Genomic DNA, 14,940 nt, shown 5'->3' on the forward strand with positions numbered 1-14,940 from the left:
CCAAGCTCACTTATTTTGTTCTTCATTATTAACTGTTTCTGCTTTGCCTAGTAGCTATCAAATGCCTGTACAGTAATCTCAGCTAATTAAAAAAAAGTCTATTCAGAATCCCATGATCGAATCTCTGCAGCATACTGACTGATTGTGGAATTAGTTTGCCCTGAGGATGAAATTAAAATAAAACTCTTGTTATTTACAACTCTAGGCTAGACATATTGGAATATTTGAAAGTGTTATTATTTAATCTCTAGGAAGATCTTCCTGTCAAAAGATCCTAGTACGAACAGATTTTCTATAGGCATGATTTTGCCACAATGGTACAAGATGCCTTCTATGGATTTTGTTTTAAATAACTTCCTCAATCAAAAAATTAGGGGCTCAATCAAGGTGATATTTAGGTTATAACACATTTTGTACGTGTGTGATCTCTAAACTTTGGCTATGCTAGTTGCATAAATACCTCTGACTTTCATGGGAGAATCCAGAATGGTATTCATGTGTCATTTTTTCTGCACTTATTTTGCATTCAATGTGGGATAACTGTTTAAACTTTATGACTTAGTGCCCCAACATACCTACGTGCACACCATTTGTACTGACTAATAAGCATTCGTGTGTGGTGGAATATTGTGCAATTAATATTGAGCCCCTTATTTGAGAGAGGAAGAAGAAAGAACCACTGTGTGGTGAACATCTAAATCCTAAATCCCAGAAAAACAGGAGACCTCACTTATTTCACCTCTTTTTCCCCGTCCAGAGGATTTTGAAGATGACGGCGATGACGAGGTGGACAAAGACTCTGATACTGAAGATGGGAAAGTGGAAGTAGGTACACCAGCTCATGCTTCTAATGATGTCCATAGTCACATCATGCACAGAAAAACATCACTTCCTATGTTTGCCCAAGCCCAGTGTAAATTTTAAGAACTGACTTTAGTACTGCCACTCCAGTGGTAGTGATGCTCAATAAATGACAGCTACTGTTATTGATTTCCCAGTTGTCATTTTCATCTTGGTAGGTCCGGTACAATGTCTCATTGTAAAGTCAGAGGCTATCCTATACATTATGAAGACACCAATACTTTATTCAGATGAACTTTAGGTACACAATACTTGGAGTTGGTATATTTAATAAGATCATTTAAGACACTAGAAAAATTTTCCAGGAAGCTTTCTAGTAGATCTCACCTGTCTTCATAAGTTACTCTTCTTATCCTTTCTGTACAGGGCTGCTGCATCGTACAAGTCCATTGACATCAGACTCTGAATTGTTTTCCCTTAAGTTGCACAGTGCACAACCTGGCCAGTAGAGAAGTGTTGCTCTTTGGTTCCCCCTCCCAAAAAGGCCTATCCTATAGAACAGAGGTTGGTGAACTTCCTATAAAAGGTCCAATAGTAATTATTTTAGGCTTTGTGGACCATACAGTCTTTGTCACAACTGCTCAACTTTACCGTTGTAGCACAAAACAGCTATAGACAATTTGTAAACAAATGGGCATGGCTGTGTTCCAAGAAGTTTGTTTGTTTGTTTGTTTGTTCTTGAGATGGAGTCTCACTCTGTCACCGGGCTGGAGTGCAGTGGTGCGATCTTGGCTCACTGCAACCTCCGCCTCCTGGGTCCAAGCAATTCACCAACTTCAGCCTCCCGAGTAGCTGGGACTACAGATGCCTACCACCACACCCAGCTAATTTTTGTATTTTTAGTAGAGACAGGGTTTCACCATATTGGCCAGGCTGATCTCGAACTCTTGACCTTGCAATCTGCCCACCTCAGCCTCCCAAAGTGCTGGGACTACAGGCATGAGCCATTGTGCCCAGCCTCCAAACAATCTTCATTTTCAAAAATAAGCAGTGGGACGTAGTTTACTACTGTTTTTCTACAACAAGGTTTCAAGACCTTGGCACTGTTGGCATTTAGACTGGATACTTCTTGGTTGTGGGAGGCTGCCTTGTGCATTGTAGGATGTTTAGCAGCATCCCTGACCTCTACCCACTGGATATCAGTAGTACCCACCTCGTTATCCCCCAAGTATGAACCAAAAATATCTCTAAGACTTGCCAAAATCACCCCTAGTTGAGGATCACTGCTCTAGAATAAGAATTTGTCTGTGAATTATAATTCTCTCTCCATTTCTGTTGGTGGACATGGACTTTGACAAATTCCTTTAAGTTACAGTTTCTTAATTTTGTCGTCTGTAAAATAAGACTCAGTAAATTAAAGTCAATGCTGCCTTTTATGACATTTCCTGGGGATGAAAGTCAAATTTAAAAAATCAAAAATTTTCCCTCCTTTTCTTTCTCTCCTTCTTTCCTATCTGTTTAGAAAGAAAGAGGCTTTTGAGTTCTCTATCATGATAATCACTCACCTTGCTGATGGTAGTAGCAGACATACAGGGACTACTTCTTAAGCTACATCTGTAGGTTTAGACTGCTATTGACAGTCTGGTGTTCTCTGGGTATTGTTGATAAATAGAATCATTTCTGAAGTCATCAGTAGCAAATTGGATCTTTGCTGTGGCTTGGTGGTGCAGGCCTATGGAGTACGTGCTGAATTATTTGAATAATACTGTGCTGCTGCAGTCATTCATCAATGTCACTTTCCCCTCCCCTCTTGCTTGCTCTTTGATAACTGAATGTCTGAGGCAGAGTGTCACTCGCTTCATGTATCTGATGGGGAGGGACTGGGTGTACGATAGTGCCTGACTTCCCACACAATGGGAGGGAGGGCGTTCAGATACTTCCCTTGGCCCACGCTCTGCAGAGGGTGGAGGGGTAGGGTAGAGAGAACCCTAAACAAATAAATAAACTCAACTGGCAAAGAAACACAAGACAAATTGGTAAGAGCTTGAAAACTATTCATCAAAAGACTTCAAGCCAGGGCAAGAAGATGAGAAGTCAGCGTGAAGATGAGTTGTAGAGAAGGAGAGGAGCATGAGAGTCAGGGCTTGATTCAGAGGCACAGCAAGAGCAAGGAAACTGCTCCAGAAAACTGGATTTTCCCTGGGGAAACCAGCAGCATTTGCTGCCAGAGGCATGAACAAGAAGTCAGGCATATTTTATTTCTGGCCACAGCACTGACCCAGGCCTTTAACCTGTGGCCTTCCCATTTGACAATCTTAGGTAATAATTGGGACCAGCCTCTTAGAAGGAATGATTAAGAGGATCTTTTATGAGAGTGGAAAGTAGGATGCCGTGACTTGATTGAAAACTGCCAAGGTCAACGTATTAGATGTGGGCTGTCTTCACATACACAAGCATTAGATTCTGCAAAACTCTGAAGAAGAGGGTGATAAACAAGCTCTCCCTTCCTTCTTCCTTCCTTTCCTTTCTTTTTCATTTTTTATTTCTTTCGGGTGCTTTATTGGGTATAATCCATATGCAACATGCTAAATTCTTGGGGATGTTAATATGAAGCACAAACAGATGAGACATAGTTTTTATCTTCAAAGAGTTTGCAGTCTAGTGAACTTGGAGTTTGTCCTTATTAAGTGTTCAAATCACCACCTTCAATGGAGTGGTGAACTCAAGTTTGAGGCAGCCAAAAGACAATGTCCAAGAGCTCCAACCTATGGCACAAGAGCCAGAAAGCATTACCTGGATTAGGTGGGTAGCAGAATCCTAGTTGGTAAAGGACTGCCTGGGCTGCTGTGAGGACACAGAAGCTGGCCACCTCCAGATAAGAACAAATGCCATTTATAAGAAATACAAAAGGAGGTGGCAACCTGGCTGAGTGCCTGGTTCTCAGAGACTAAGCTCCAGAACTTTGAAGGCAGAAATGGTCTCTGTCACAACTATTGAACTTTGCTGTTGCACTGAGAAAACAGCCATGACCAAATGAATGGGTGTGGCTCTGTTCCAATAAAACTTTATTGACAAAAACAACCAGTGGGCCATAGTTTATTAACCCCTGTTCTAAGGCTAAGTGGATTGCCTAGTCACATGTGGAATGAATTAGGTTACAGCTCATGGGTTGCATGATTCTCCTCCCTTCAGATGCACCAGTTGGAGCACAACCTTACTCGCTGTTGTGGACATTCATCCCAATGGCCTTCCAGGTGGTGGTTCCATTAGTGCCACCCTGGGCCATTGCTGAGGTTGCAGCGGAGGGGGTGGAGACAAGTGGGAATTGATGGATGAAGCTGCAAAGCACAAGAGTGGTGGCCATGGAGTTAGTCATGGTGTATACTGTACCTGAAAATATCATTACATGAAACTCATGGGAATTACTTTTCTTTTAATTTGAAGTTTGGAGAAAAACTGTGAAACATAGCTGGAACATTGCATTTTGTTCCCCTTGGATCAGGAATACAAACATTTATTTTCTATGTTTGTTGGATTTAACCTTTCAGGACTGCCAGGTTTTTCCTTAACTAATGAAATATACTTGTAAAACATATGGCATTTTTTTTTTCTCTATTTCGTTAAGGAAACTTAATCTAGGATATGGAAAGATGAAGAGACTAGGCTGGTTGATACCTGGCGCCTTTTCTCTGTAAGACCCTACAACCCTTGGAAAACCCAGAAGTATTCAGAGGAGAGTCACCATTATCATTAAATTGTTTTGAAATGATGATCTATCAAGAATAAAGTGCCTGGGATTATTCAATCCAATAAATAAAAGACTCGTGGTGCCTTGGTAAATTTTTAAATGTACGAAAGGATAAAGATGTAGTAGGAGACTACCAGCTCCTCCCCATGTCTTGTAAGGATTGATATAATTTCTCTCCTGCCTACTTCTCAAATCTCTTCTCCTGCAATCTTCCTCTTATTCTGTATGCATCAGCCACCTTCTTTCTGTAAGCAAATTGAAGTTTTTCCTTCTTTAATAATTTACTGCTAGGCCTGTGCATAGCTGGCTTTTTGTTTGTTTGTTTGTTTTTTTGCCATTTAGGTCTCAGCTAAAACATTACCTCCTTATGAGTCCTCCTGAGATCTCCCAATCCAAACGGCCTCCCATTCCCCAATCTTAGTCACATCACTCTCTTTTATCATTTCAAAGGGAGTTATAACTGTTGGAAATTAACGTATTCATTTGTTTGCTTTCTTCTTTACTGTGTTTCTTCTCTCGCTAAAAGGCAAATAACCGTGGAAGCATGGATGTTTGTCTATTCCATTGTGACTGAAACTTCAGTACCTAGAAGAGTACCTGCTCACAGTTGGTACTGATTAAATGTTTGTGAAAAGATTGACTAAACCTAAATGTCAAAGATAGATAAGGAGGGACAATAATTACAATGATGTTGATGATAGTAGCAATGAGATAAAGAATTTCTTTTATAATATGTTTTATTGATTATGTAGTTTATCTCATACAAATTTTTATTTCTGATGAAGGCTGACAAATACTGACATAAATGCTGAGACAAGTTGTTTATCTTCTTTCTTTTCATTTTAAAAATACAATCCAGCATAACAAAGTTTTCACTGGATAGGCTAGTGCTATAATTTGGAGGCAAGAAAACCACGTCCTAAGATTCTGAAGAAGCACATACATATCTTGTCTTGATGCTTCTCATGGTGGATTTCCTGATTGTAATCTCTTCTATGACTATTCCATGTAGGATGATGACTTGGAAACAGATGTGAACAAGCTAACTTCCAAACCTGGTCTTGACCGACCTGAAGAGGAACTGATGCAATATGAGGCGATGTGTCTTGAGCTTTCCTATAGCTTTGAGGTAGGACATACGCTGTGGTTCTGATCTTTGACGATGCATGATGGATTCTTTGCAGACCCTGGGAGGCCAAACCAGGGTATCCAGATGGAAAGCACTGCTCATCATTAGCCATCTGCTTCTGGCCTCTTCCTTAGAGAAGAGCAGAATGTTAAACAAAAATGGGAAAAGGTGTCAAAAATGGGAAAAATTTAGGATGTATGCAAGGGTTCTTCAATCTGACACCCTACACTTAGGATGGATACACAGTCATGAGCTGCCTAATGACATTTCCACTGATGACAGCCAGCATATTCCACGATGGTCCCATAAGATTATAAGACTGTATTTTCACTGCAACTTTTTATGTTTAGACGCATAAATGCCATCGTGTTCCTATTGCCTACAGTGTTCAGTACAGTAACATGCTGTACAGATTTGTAGCCTGGGAGCAATAGGCTACGGCATACAGCCTAGGTTTGCAGTAGGCTATGCCATCTAAGTTTGTGTAAGCACACCCTATGATGTTCATACAATGATGAAATCACCTGATGATGCCTTTCTCAGAACATCCTGCATTGTTAAGTAATGCATGACTGTAGCATGAAGGTACATATCACTACCTATTGTCTGGTGGGCAGGGTGCCTTGCCCCCATGCACTAAAAAAGCAAATAAAAATTCATGATGATTTAATTGTTCTCGTGCCAAGTGGGACTGTTGTCCTAGATGGGTTTTTGAAGGTGGACATCCTGACTTCAGGCTTTCTTTGTTAGTAGAAACAAATTGGGAATGTTACACCTGGTGATGCTAATTCTGTGCCTAGTTGCTACTGCCACTGTTGCTGCCATCAATATTTTAGACCTGCTTTTTGATCTCCATTGTTTTCTTATGACTCTTAGTAATAAATCATGAATCTGGCTGAATCTAAGGGTATAAGCTAAGTCACGTGTACAGAAGGGAGTTAATACGTTCTATTTGACTTCAGAAAGCAGAAGGCGATCAGTTATAACAGTTTCAGGGAAGGAAATTTCAGTTTAGTATAAACATTTATTTCAAATAAACAGAATTATCCTAAAGTGAAAGGCACTGCCTTGGGATGCAGTGAGGCCCCCATAAATACGGTTTTTCAACCAGATTGTAATTTAGTGGGGGTCTTGAAGAAGACATTCAAATACTGTTTAGCGTTGGACTAGAGCCACCAAAAGGCCCTTCCAAACATGAGTTTCTATGATTCTGTCATTTATTTGACTCTTGAAGGTTAGTCTTTCTTAGTTGACCTTGGAGAAAGCTTCCAGATTCATAGGATTTATGCTTAACTCTGTGCCCAGAGAGTAAGGACAGGGATCAAATTGTATTCTCTACCTGGAAGGACACACTAACATATTCTATTCCATTTTGAACATGAAGGAACTGGAGTCCAAACCTGGAGGTGATTTGAACTCTGAGACGACTCAGTATGCGAATCACCACCACATTCTGACTGCTGCCTCCTCAAAGCAGCACTGCTACAACAAGGACCAAAGCTCCTGTGGACAAGAAAGGGAAGACTCTGTCCGGAGTTCCCTTCTGTGCATGGTGAAGACACAAAGGTCCACTGTGCATCTAGGCTCCAAAAGAAAGCCTGGAGTGAACCCGTACCAAAATGTGCAATCCAATAGTCTCGGGAGAGATTCTTCTGGAAGTGAAATCCCTGACATTCAGGCTTCCCTGAAAGCAGATGCCTGGGACATAGATGCAATTTTCTGCCCAAGGATGAGTGCCTCCTTTTCTAATTCCACTAGGACTGGAGAGGCTGTTGAAGTAATAGATAAGCTTCTGCAGACACATCTGAAGTGTGTCCCTTTCCACGATCCCTATCTTTATATGGCCAAAGCCAGAAGAACCAGCTCTGTGGTGGACTTCAAGATGGTGGCATTTCCTGATGTCTGGGGACACTGTCCCCCTTCCACCACTCAGCCTATGTTGGAACGCAAATGTGGAGTCCAAAGGTGATGGCGCTACTGACTTGGCAGCTCTTTTTTTTTCTGTTCTTTGATAATTTTATAAGTAAATGGTTTGTACAGATAATTCTACTATCTACAGGCAAGTGAGCATTAATCAGGAACATGTTAAAGCCTGTTGGCAAACTGACCAAACATACTAACTTCCCTTCCTGCAAGGACATTTCACAATCAAGTATGGGGTAGTTGTAGGGATGTATTTTCTGATGAAAAATTCCTTGAGTAATTCTAATACAACTCTTTATCCTATCTCCATTGCAAACCACTATCACAAAGAAAGATCATCTAGTTTCCCCAAATACTGGGCTCCTTCCTCAAAAGTAGGTTTTCAGAAAAATCAAGAACTGATTATTTGGGATCTCTTTTCTTGCTTCCTACAAATTGGTATGGGATATCTTGCTAATAGAAAGGAGGAGCCCCAGGTATTATAAACCCTGGCTTAGTTCAGAGAATAGTTTTGCTGCTTCACAGAGGAGGGGATGGAAAAGACATTCTCCAGGGAAGAAACACTGGATGATAGATTATTCCCAGAAGGCAGGAAAGGGAGCTTTGCCCATGGCTCAGCATATTGAGATTAAAATGAAAACTGCTAAAGGCAAAGAAAACATTATTTTTCTTGAAAAAAACTTTATGCACATACCAAGTCAGTGGAGCAAAGTGGGCAGACCAGAAAGTTTTCTTATTATCCACATCATTGGTAAATTATTCTCTTGATGGTAAATCCCCCAAACTGCTCCCACCTGGGGTCCTGGCTGACATATCCAACCCTACCCCCTGCCTTTATCTGTCTTGCTCATGTTTTTGAGAAACAGATCACAAGGGCTGTTCTAGCACCATCTTATCCCTGCATAGGACATCTTGCCTCTGAGTCCAGGCCTCACGTCTACTTTTCTTCACCCTTCTCTCACACCTCCCCTGTGAACTGGACTGGAAATTCAGGAAGGTAATCTGAAAGACCTCCTAAGCTTTCTTTCTCTTTCTTAGTTAAATATCCCAGATTTTGGTGTTTCTTAGAAGACTGACCTTAGCCTACTGGAGCAGGCAGAGCCCAAGGAATATAAATTATACAAGGGCACACAGGCTTATCGGAGCCTACCAAACCTTGAAGATGCTGGCAGCTAATAGTCCTAATGTCTTCCTCAAAACTTTCTCAGTGCAAACTACCCTCTTATTCCCACAGCTAGAAAAGTTCCAAAGTCCCCCAACACAAGTGCTTTTGATAAAATTCTTCAAGCCAAGAATTCTCTAACTGAAATCTAACATCACTACTTCCTACATTCCTACTTCTCATGCAGTTTATTTTTTGATAAAGAAAGAGAAAGAAGGAGGGCAGGGCTATTTCCACTCTCTGAGCTCAAGGTTGAGGTGTTATTAAACTTCTCTGTGCTTTCATATTTCTCTGATGACCTCCAAAGTTCTTCCCAGGAGATCATAGGATGAGTGAGCTAGGGAGAGAAGGCTGACCCTTAAAATGTTTTCAATTTTCTTTTTCAGGATCAGGATATTTGAGGATATTCGAAGGCTCATCCAGCCAAGTGATGTTATAAATAAAGTTGTCTTCAGTTTAGATGAGCCTTGGTAGGTAGTCTTGTGCATCCGAGGAATGCGGGGCATGAAGAATTCTGTTAATGGCATGAGAATAGACATGTTTCCTGTTAATAATCCACTCCTCCTCCTAAAATAGCATGATGAAAATTCAGATTAAAGATCTATAAGAAAAAGTTTGCCTTTAAGAATCATTGGCCAGGCGTGGTGTCTCACACCTATAATCCCAGCACTTTGGGAGGTTGAGGCAGGCGGATCATGAGTTCAGGACCAAGACCATCCTAGCTAACACTGTGAAACCCTGTCTGTACTAAAAATACAAAAAATTAGCTGGGCATGGTGGTGGGTGCCAGTAGCCCCAGCTACTCGGGAGACTGAGGCAGGAGAACTGCTTGAACCTGGGAGGCGGAGGTTGCAGTGAGCCGAGATGGCGCCACCACACTCCAGCCTGGATGACAGAGTAAGGCTCCATCTCAAAAATAATAATAAACAATGAAAAAAAAAAAAAAAGAATCATCACAGTTTTCAAAGAGTAGTGATAACACATATGTTCACATGTTCCTTATTTCATTGTAGGCCTTTGCAAGACAATGCTTCCAATTGTTTACAGTTCTTCTCTAAATTTGAGTCAGGAAATCTTCGCAAAGCCATCCAAGTGCGTGAGTAAGTAAGGAAAACCACAGTGGGTATCTCCTGGCAGTTCGTAAGAGCAAGCTGTGATTGTCTCTTCTCCATGCTCTGTTCAGTGACCTCACATTGGTGACTTGAAATCAGTCATGGTGGGAGTATTTATACCTTAAAAATTGGCAAACAGTACAAGGGAAGGCTTTTCCTCTCAGGGAGTCATTTGTTAAACATTTACCAGTACACCACTAGGGAACTCACTGATACCATAGCTAAGTGAGCCATTCAGTAGAGATGAACTGTTACTAATGTGTCTTGTGTTTCAAATAATGGGTCCATATTTGGGTGTGAGAGCACTTTGACTGGGATGTTTATACTTTGATGCCAAGGCTGATTCTGCTGACCCGGAAGAGTACATGGGCTTGCTATTTCTCCACTTCTCCATGCCTGTTGCTCTCATTCCTGTGTACTTAGGTGGCAAAAATCATGAGCTTCCCAGAGAGAGGTGAACCAGCCTGCATTCAAGGGAAGATGCAGTACCATGCCTCTCTAGCAGAACCTACAGATGAGCTCTCAGTAGAAAAGGATATCCTAGCCAAGGAAAGTCTAGGGCTGTACAAACTAAAAGAAAGGAAATAAAACACACATGAATTTTACTTCTTTTTCAGTGTCAGAAGAGACTGCAGTTCTCCCTATGTTAAAATTCTTTCGATTATAGCAATGTGGATATATTTCCCTTGTACCAAAAGGCAAGATATATGATTCATCTTCTATAGGTGAACTTCTGAAAAAACAGTCCAGAACAGATAATGGTGTGGTGGCCATAGACAGACATCAGAATCAGAGTGCCAGGGTAGATTCGTCACCTTCCAACCAGGAGACTGAGCAAGTTTCCTAACTCACTCCATGCCTTTATTTCCTCACTCACAAAATGAGAACAATAATTGCACCTACTTCTTAGGGATTTCATGAGAGCTGACGAATACACTTAAAGCTCTTAGAGTAGTACCTGGTACATGATCAGCCCTTAGTCAACATCCGTTCTTACTCAGGGATGCATATTCATCATGGTTGGAGCTTGGAATTCAGTATAGCTGAGACCTCTTTTATATCCACCTGAGGATTCATTTTTGAAGTTTTTCCTTTTTGGGGGAGGTGAAGGGTGATCTTTTTTTTGCACATAAAATGTTTCAAGGAAGCCCAACATATAAAACAGAGATGAGTTTAACTAATCAGGCTGAAGACAGGAAAGACAATCATGTCAAGACTGTTTATCAGCCTTCTTTGTGTTGTTGGCTTAGTTTCCACTTCTTCCTGTGGCTCCTGCTTTTACTATTTCTTCTCTCCAGATATCACATTCAAAGGATCCAGGAGAGGAGACCTGATTATGAGTCTCCTGGTGGAACAGTTATCAGATCAGGATGTGGCTAAGCTACTGGCCCAGCTCAGGTCTTTTTCTCTATCCATTTCCCTTGGACCAGAGTATAAAATCCTAAACTCATCAGTTATGGTCAGGGTAATAGAGTCAAGTAACAGTAAACAAACCTACTATTGGGTAAGGAATTTTTATGATTACTTTTTGGAGAGAGCACTGTGGGAATAGCAGACAATTTGAGGGTCATAGCCTTTCCAGAATTGTTCTTGTGAGTGCCACTCCATGGGTTACACATCATGTGTTGTATGGTGAGCCCAGTGGTTAGAGTGTCGTGCCCACAGCAACAGTGTGAGGACTGGACTCCATCAGAGAGCTCTACTCTGCTCTCATCTGTCTTATACCAAGCTCTAGCCTTTCATAAATCTCATACAATGCCATTTACCAGGGGTCCGGTGTGGGAGAGTATGAATGGATTGGGACAAAAACATTTTACTTTTCATAAAAGCAACTCAAAGAGAATACCAAGAGGATGAAACAATATTTTTTAAAATAAAATATCCTGATAATGTTTAAGTCAAAACTGCATTGCTAGTTCTGTTGCTAGAGATCAGAAAAATAATAACCTTTGGAGATATAGTGATGGGGAGAGGATTGCTGAGGGCCTCCTGGGGTGCTGGAAATGTCCTATATCTGGGTAGTAGTCACACAAGTGATTTCAGATGTAGATAGATTCATTGAGCTGTATATTTAAGATGTGTGTATTTTATAGCATGGGAGTTATATCACAATGAAAATGAAACAACCCCTGCATCGCTAGCCTAATTCATGTTTGTTGTTTTGTTGGGGGATTTATATTTACTAGGTTATTTGATTTTTATAAACAGCACTACAGGTTTAGACACTTCCATTTTCCATATGTGGAAATTGAGGCTCAAAATAATGTTGATCATCAAATAGTAATGGCATATCCAAACCAGATGTGGTTGAATTTTCTCTGGTATATAACACATTTGCATTTTTTCTAGCTAGATAAAAACTTCATTATAGTTTAATAAAAAGATATGCTAATATTTCAAAATAGTAAAAAGACTAGAACTGGAATTTCTTAACACAAAAAAGTGTTAAATGCTTAGATGATAGATATTTCAATTACCCTGATTTGATCATTACACATTGTATTATTGTGTCAAAATATCACATGTACCCCATAAATAAATACAACTATTGTGTATCTATAATAATTTAAAAAATTAAAAATATGCACTATTGCATAATTGACTCTTATAATACTAGGAAGCCTTCTCACCTCCATGAATTTCCAAAATCTGTACCCAATATTGTGGTATCAGGATGATAAGTATAACTTACCAGCAAGCTGAGATCCTGGGTCTTAGATCTATAACCCAGAAACTGAAACATGTAGATTCTCAGTATCTGAAGTTTACCTTAAAGGCTTTCCAGATAACCCTCCAGTCTTGCTTCTGATCTGCAGGTTTGAGTATGACTTGCTGGTCAACGTGGATGTAAACAGCACCCAGCACCAGCAGTGGTTCTATTTCAAAGTGAGCGGTATGCAGGCGGCCGTCCCTTACCACTTCAACATCATCAACTGCGAGAAGCCCAACAGCCAGTTTAATTATGGTATGAACTCTAGGGGCTTTCTGGAACATGCCAGGAATGACATTTCTTGACTGTTTGGATTCAAACAGCCTTGCTTGGGTTCAGAGGGTTTGAAGTTGGGTGGAGTTTTGGGTTGCCAGGTGCAGCAAGGCAGGCAGTGGCCCTCAGTGGCACATTGCTACTTTAGAGGGGAGGCTGGGCATCCTCACTCTGCCACACATGACATCCACTTCTTCTGGATTCCCTCACTCTACCTTGAATCTTTTGAGGTTGGTAAGCCCTCTCATTTATTCCTTCTCTCCATCTCCTAAGTCCCATAGGAGCAAATGCTTTGACCTGCTTTTTTTCCTTCAAGATAGAGGAATAACAAAATTCAATTGCACAATACTGATTGACATTCTTAGAAAGCTCTTGAGGAAGTTGAAATTCTCTTGAATGCCCATGGCCATTTTGGAGGAGATATTCAAGAGAGAAAGGCTGATGAGCAGCCTGTATTTATTTTGAATGTTTCAAGGAGTGGAAATTCTGCATACAATTTCTGCATCATATACTAATTTACTGGGTGACTTTGAAGGAGGAATAAGTATTCCCAGTGTCTAGGGCCAAGTGCAGGATACTGCCTCTATTTTGTAGTGACTAAACAGATTCTTGTGGGTATGAGAAGAGAAAATATGGGAACCTTGATATTTATATTCACTTTGTATGGCTGTTGTAACAAATTGTCACAAACTCGGTGATTTAAAACAAGACAGGTCTGTTCTCTTACAGTTCTGGGGTTCAGAAGTCCAAAATCAGTTTCTCTGAGCTGAAGTCAAGCTGTTGGGAGAACCATGTTTCCTCTAGAGATTCCAGGGGAAACTCCATTTTCTTTCCTTTGCCAGCTTCTAGAGTAACATTCCCTGCATTCCTTGGCTGATGGCCCATTCTTGCATCCTCAAAGCTAGTAGTGTTGCATCCTCAAATCTCTCTCTACTTCAGTCACATTGCATCTCTCTTTTTTTTTAAATTTTTTATTTTTGTGAGACAGCGTCTAGCTCTGTCACCTAGGCTGGAATGCAGTGGTGCAATTTCTGCTCACTGCAACCTCTGCATCCCAGGTTCAAGCAATTCTCCTGCCTCAGCCACTCAAGTAGCTGGGACTACAGGTGCATGCCACCATGCCCAGCTAATTTTTTGTATTTTTAGTAGAGATGGGGTTTCACCATGCTAGCCAGGATGGTCTCAATCTCCTGACCTCGTGATTTGCCAGCTTCAGCCTCCCAAAGTGCTGGGATTGCAGGCATGAGCCACCATGCCTGGCCACATTGCATCTCTTCTATAGTCAAACCTCCCTCTGCCTCCCTCTCATAAGGATATTTGTGATTGCATTTAGGGCTCACCAGGATAATCACCCCATCTCAAGATCCTTAACTTAATCATATCTGCAAAGTCTCTTTGGCCATATACGGTTAACAGTCACAGTTTCCAGGGATTAAGACCTATGTATCTTTGAGGATCATTATTTGGTGCAGAACAACTCTCTTTCCCTCATGTAAAGATTAATTCCTTTCCTGATTTTGTGTAGGGATGCAGCCCACCCTGTATTCCGTGAAGGAGGCCCTTCTTGGCAGACCTACCTGGATACGGACAGGCTATGAAATATGTTACTACAAGTAAGTTAGAGTGCTATTAGCTTCCTTTTCTCTGTCCTGTAATTTTCTCTCAATTTCCCACTTTTCCACATTGATCTTAGAAACATTAGCAGTCTGTGCTTGTCTGATAAATTTTTTGTCACTCTGTCCTAATGGCCAATGTCCTGCTCTTCAGAGGTATAAGCATATTCACTGGCACCCACAGTAGACCTCGAGAAATACCTTTTGATTTGCTGAAAGAGTTTATCTTCATTTAAACACATTAAAACTTTTAAATCTTGTTGTCAGATATTAGAAGTCGTAGAGATTCTACCTGTGATTAGTGTGTCAAGCCTTAGTTCTTTACTTATTTCTGCTGAACCCAGAGAGTGAAATGTCTGAGATGTTCTATCCTGTTTCTATCCACCCCGTGGTTTAGTTTTCCAAAGTACAGGAGGGTGAATATGTGACAGTTACACATATGTAACTCCTCCCCATAGCAAGGTAATTT

General features: G+C 40.9%; 1 protein-coding gene across 3 annotated transcripts in view; it reads left to right on the forward strand.

The window, feature by feature from the left end:
* Positions 1-14,940, forward strand: part of AGBL1 (AGBL carboxypeptidase 1) — a 947,782-nt gene that overhangs the window by 181,422 nt on the left and 751,420 nt on the right. For all 3 annotated transcript variants that reach the window (XM_065548375.1, XM_015453343.4, XM_015453344.4), the window contains exons 9-15: positions 758-825; positions 5,562-5,678; positions 7,063-7,643; positions 9,150-9,233; positions 9,777-9,863; positions 12,692-12,840; positions 14,384-14,471. In XM_065548375.1, the coding sequence (XP_065404447.1) occupies positions 758-825; positions 5,562-5,678; positions 7,063-7,643; positions 9,150-9,233; positions 9,777-9,863; positions 12,692-12,840; positions 14,384-14,471 (1,174 nt within the window). The remainder of the gene's footprint in view (positions 1-757; positions 826-5,561; positions 5,679-7,062; positions 7,644-9,149; positions 9,234-9,776; positions 9,864-12,691; positions 12,841-14,383; positions 14,472-14,940) is intronic.

The sequence above is a fragment of the Macaca fascicularis genome, chromosome 7 (genome assembly GCF_037993035.2).
Source record: "Macaca fascicularis isolate 582-1 chromosome 7, T2T-MFA8v1.1".
Classification (NCBI taxonomy): Eukaryota; Metazoa; Chordata; class Mammalia; order Primates; family Cercopithecidae; genus Macaca; species Macaca fascicularis.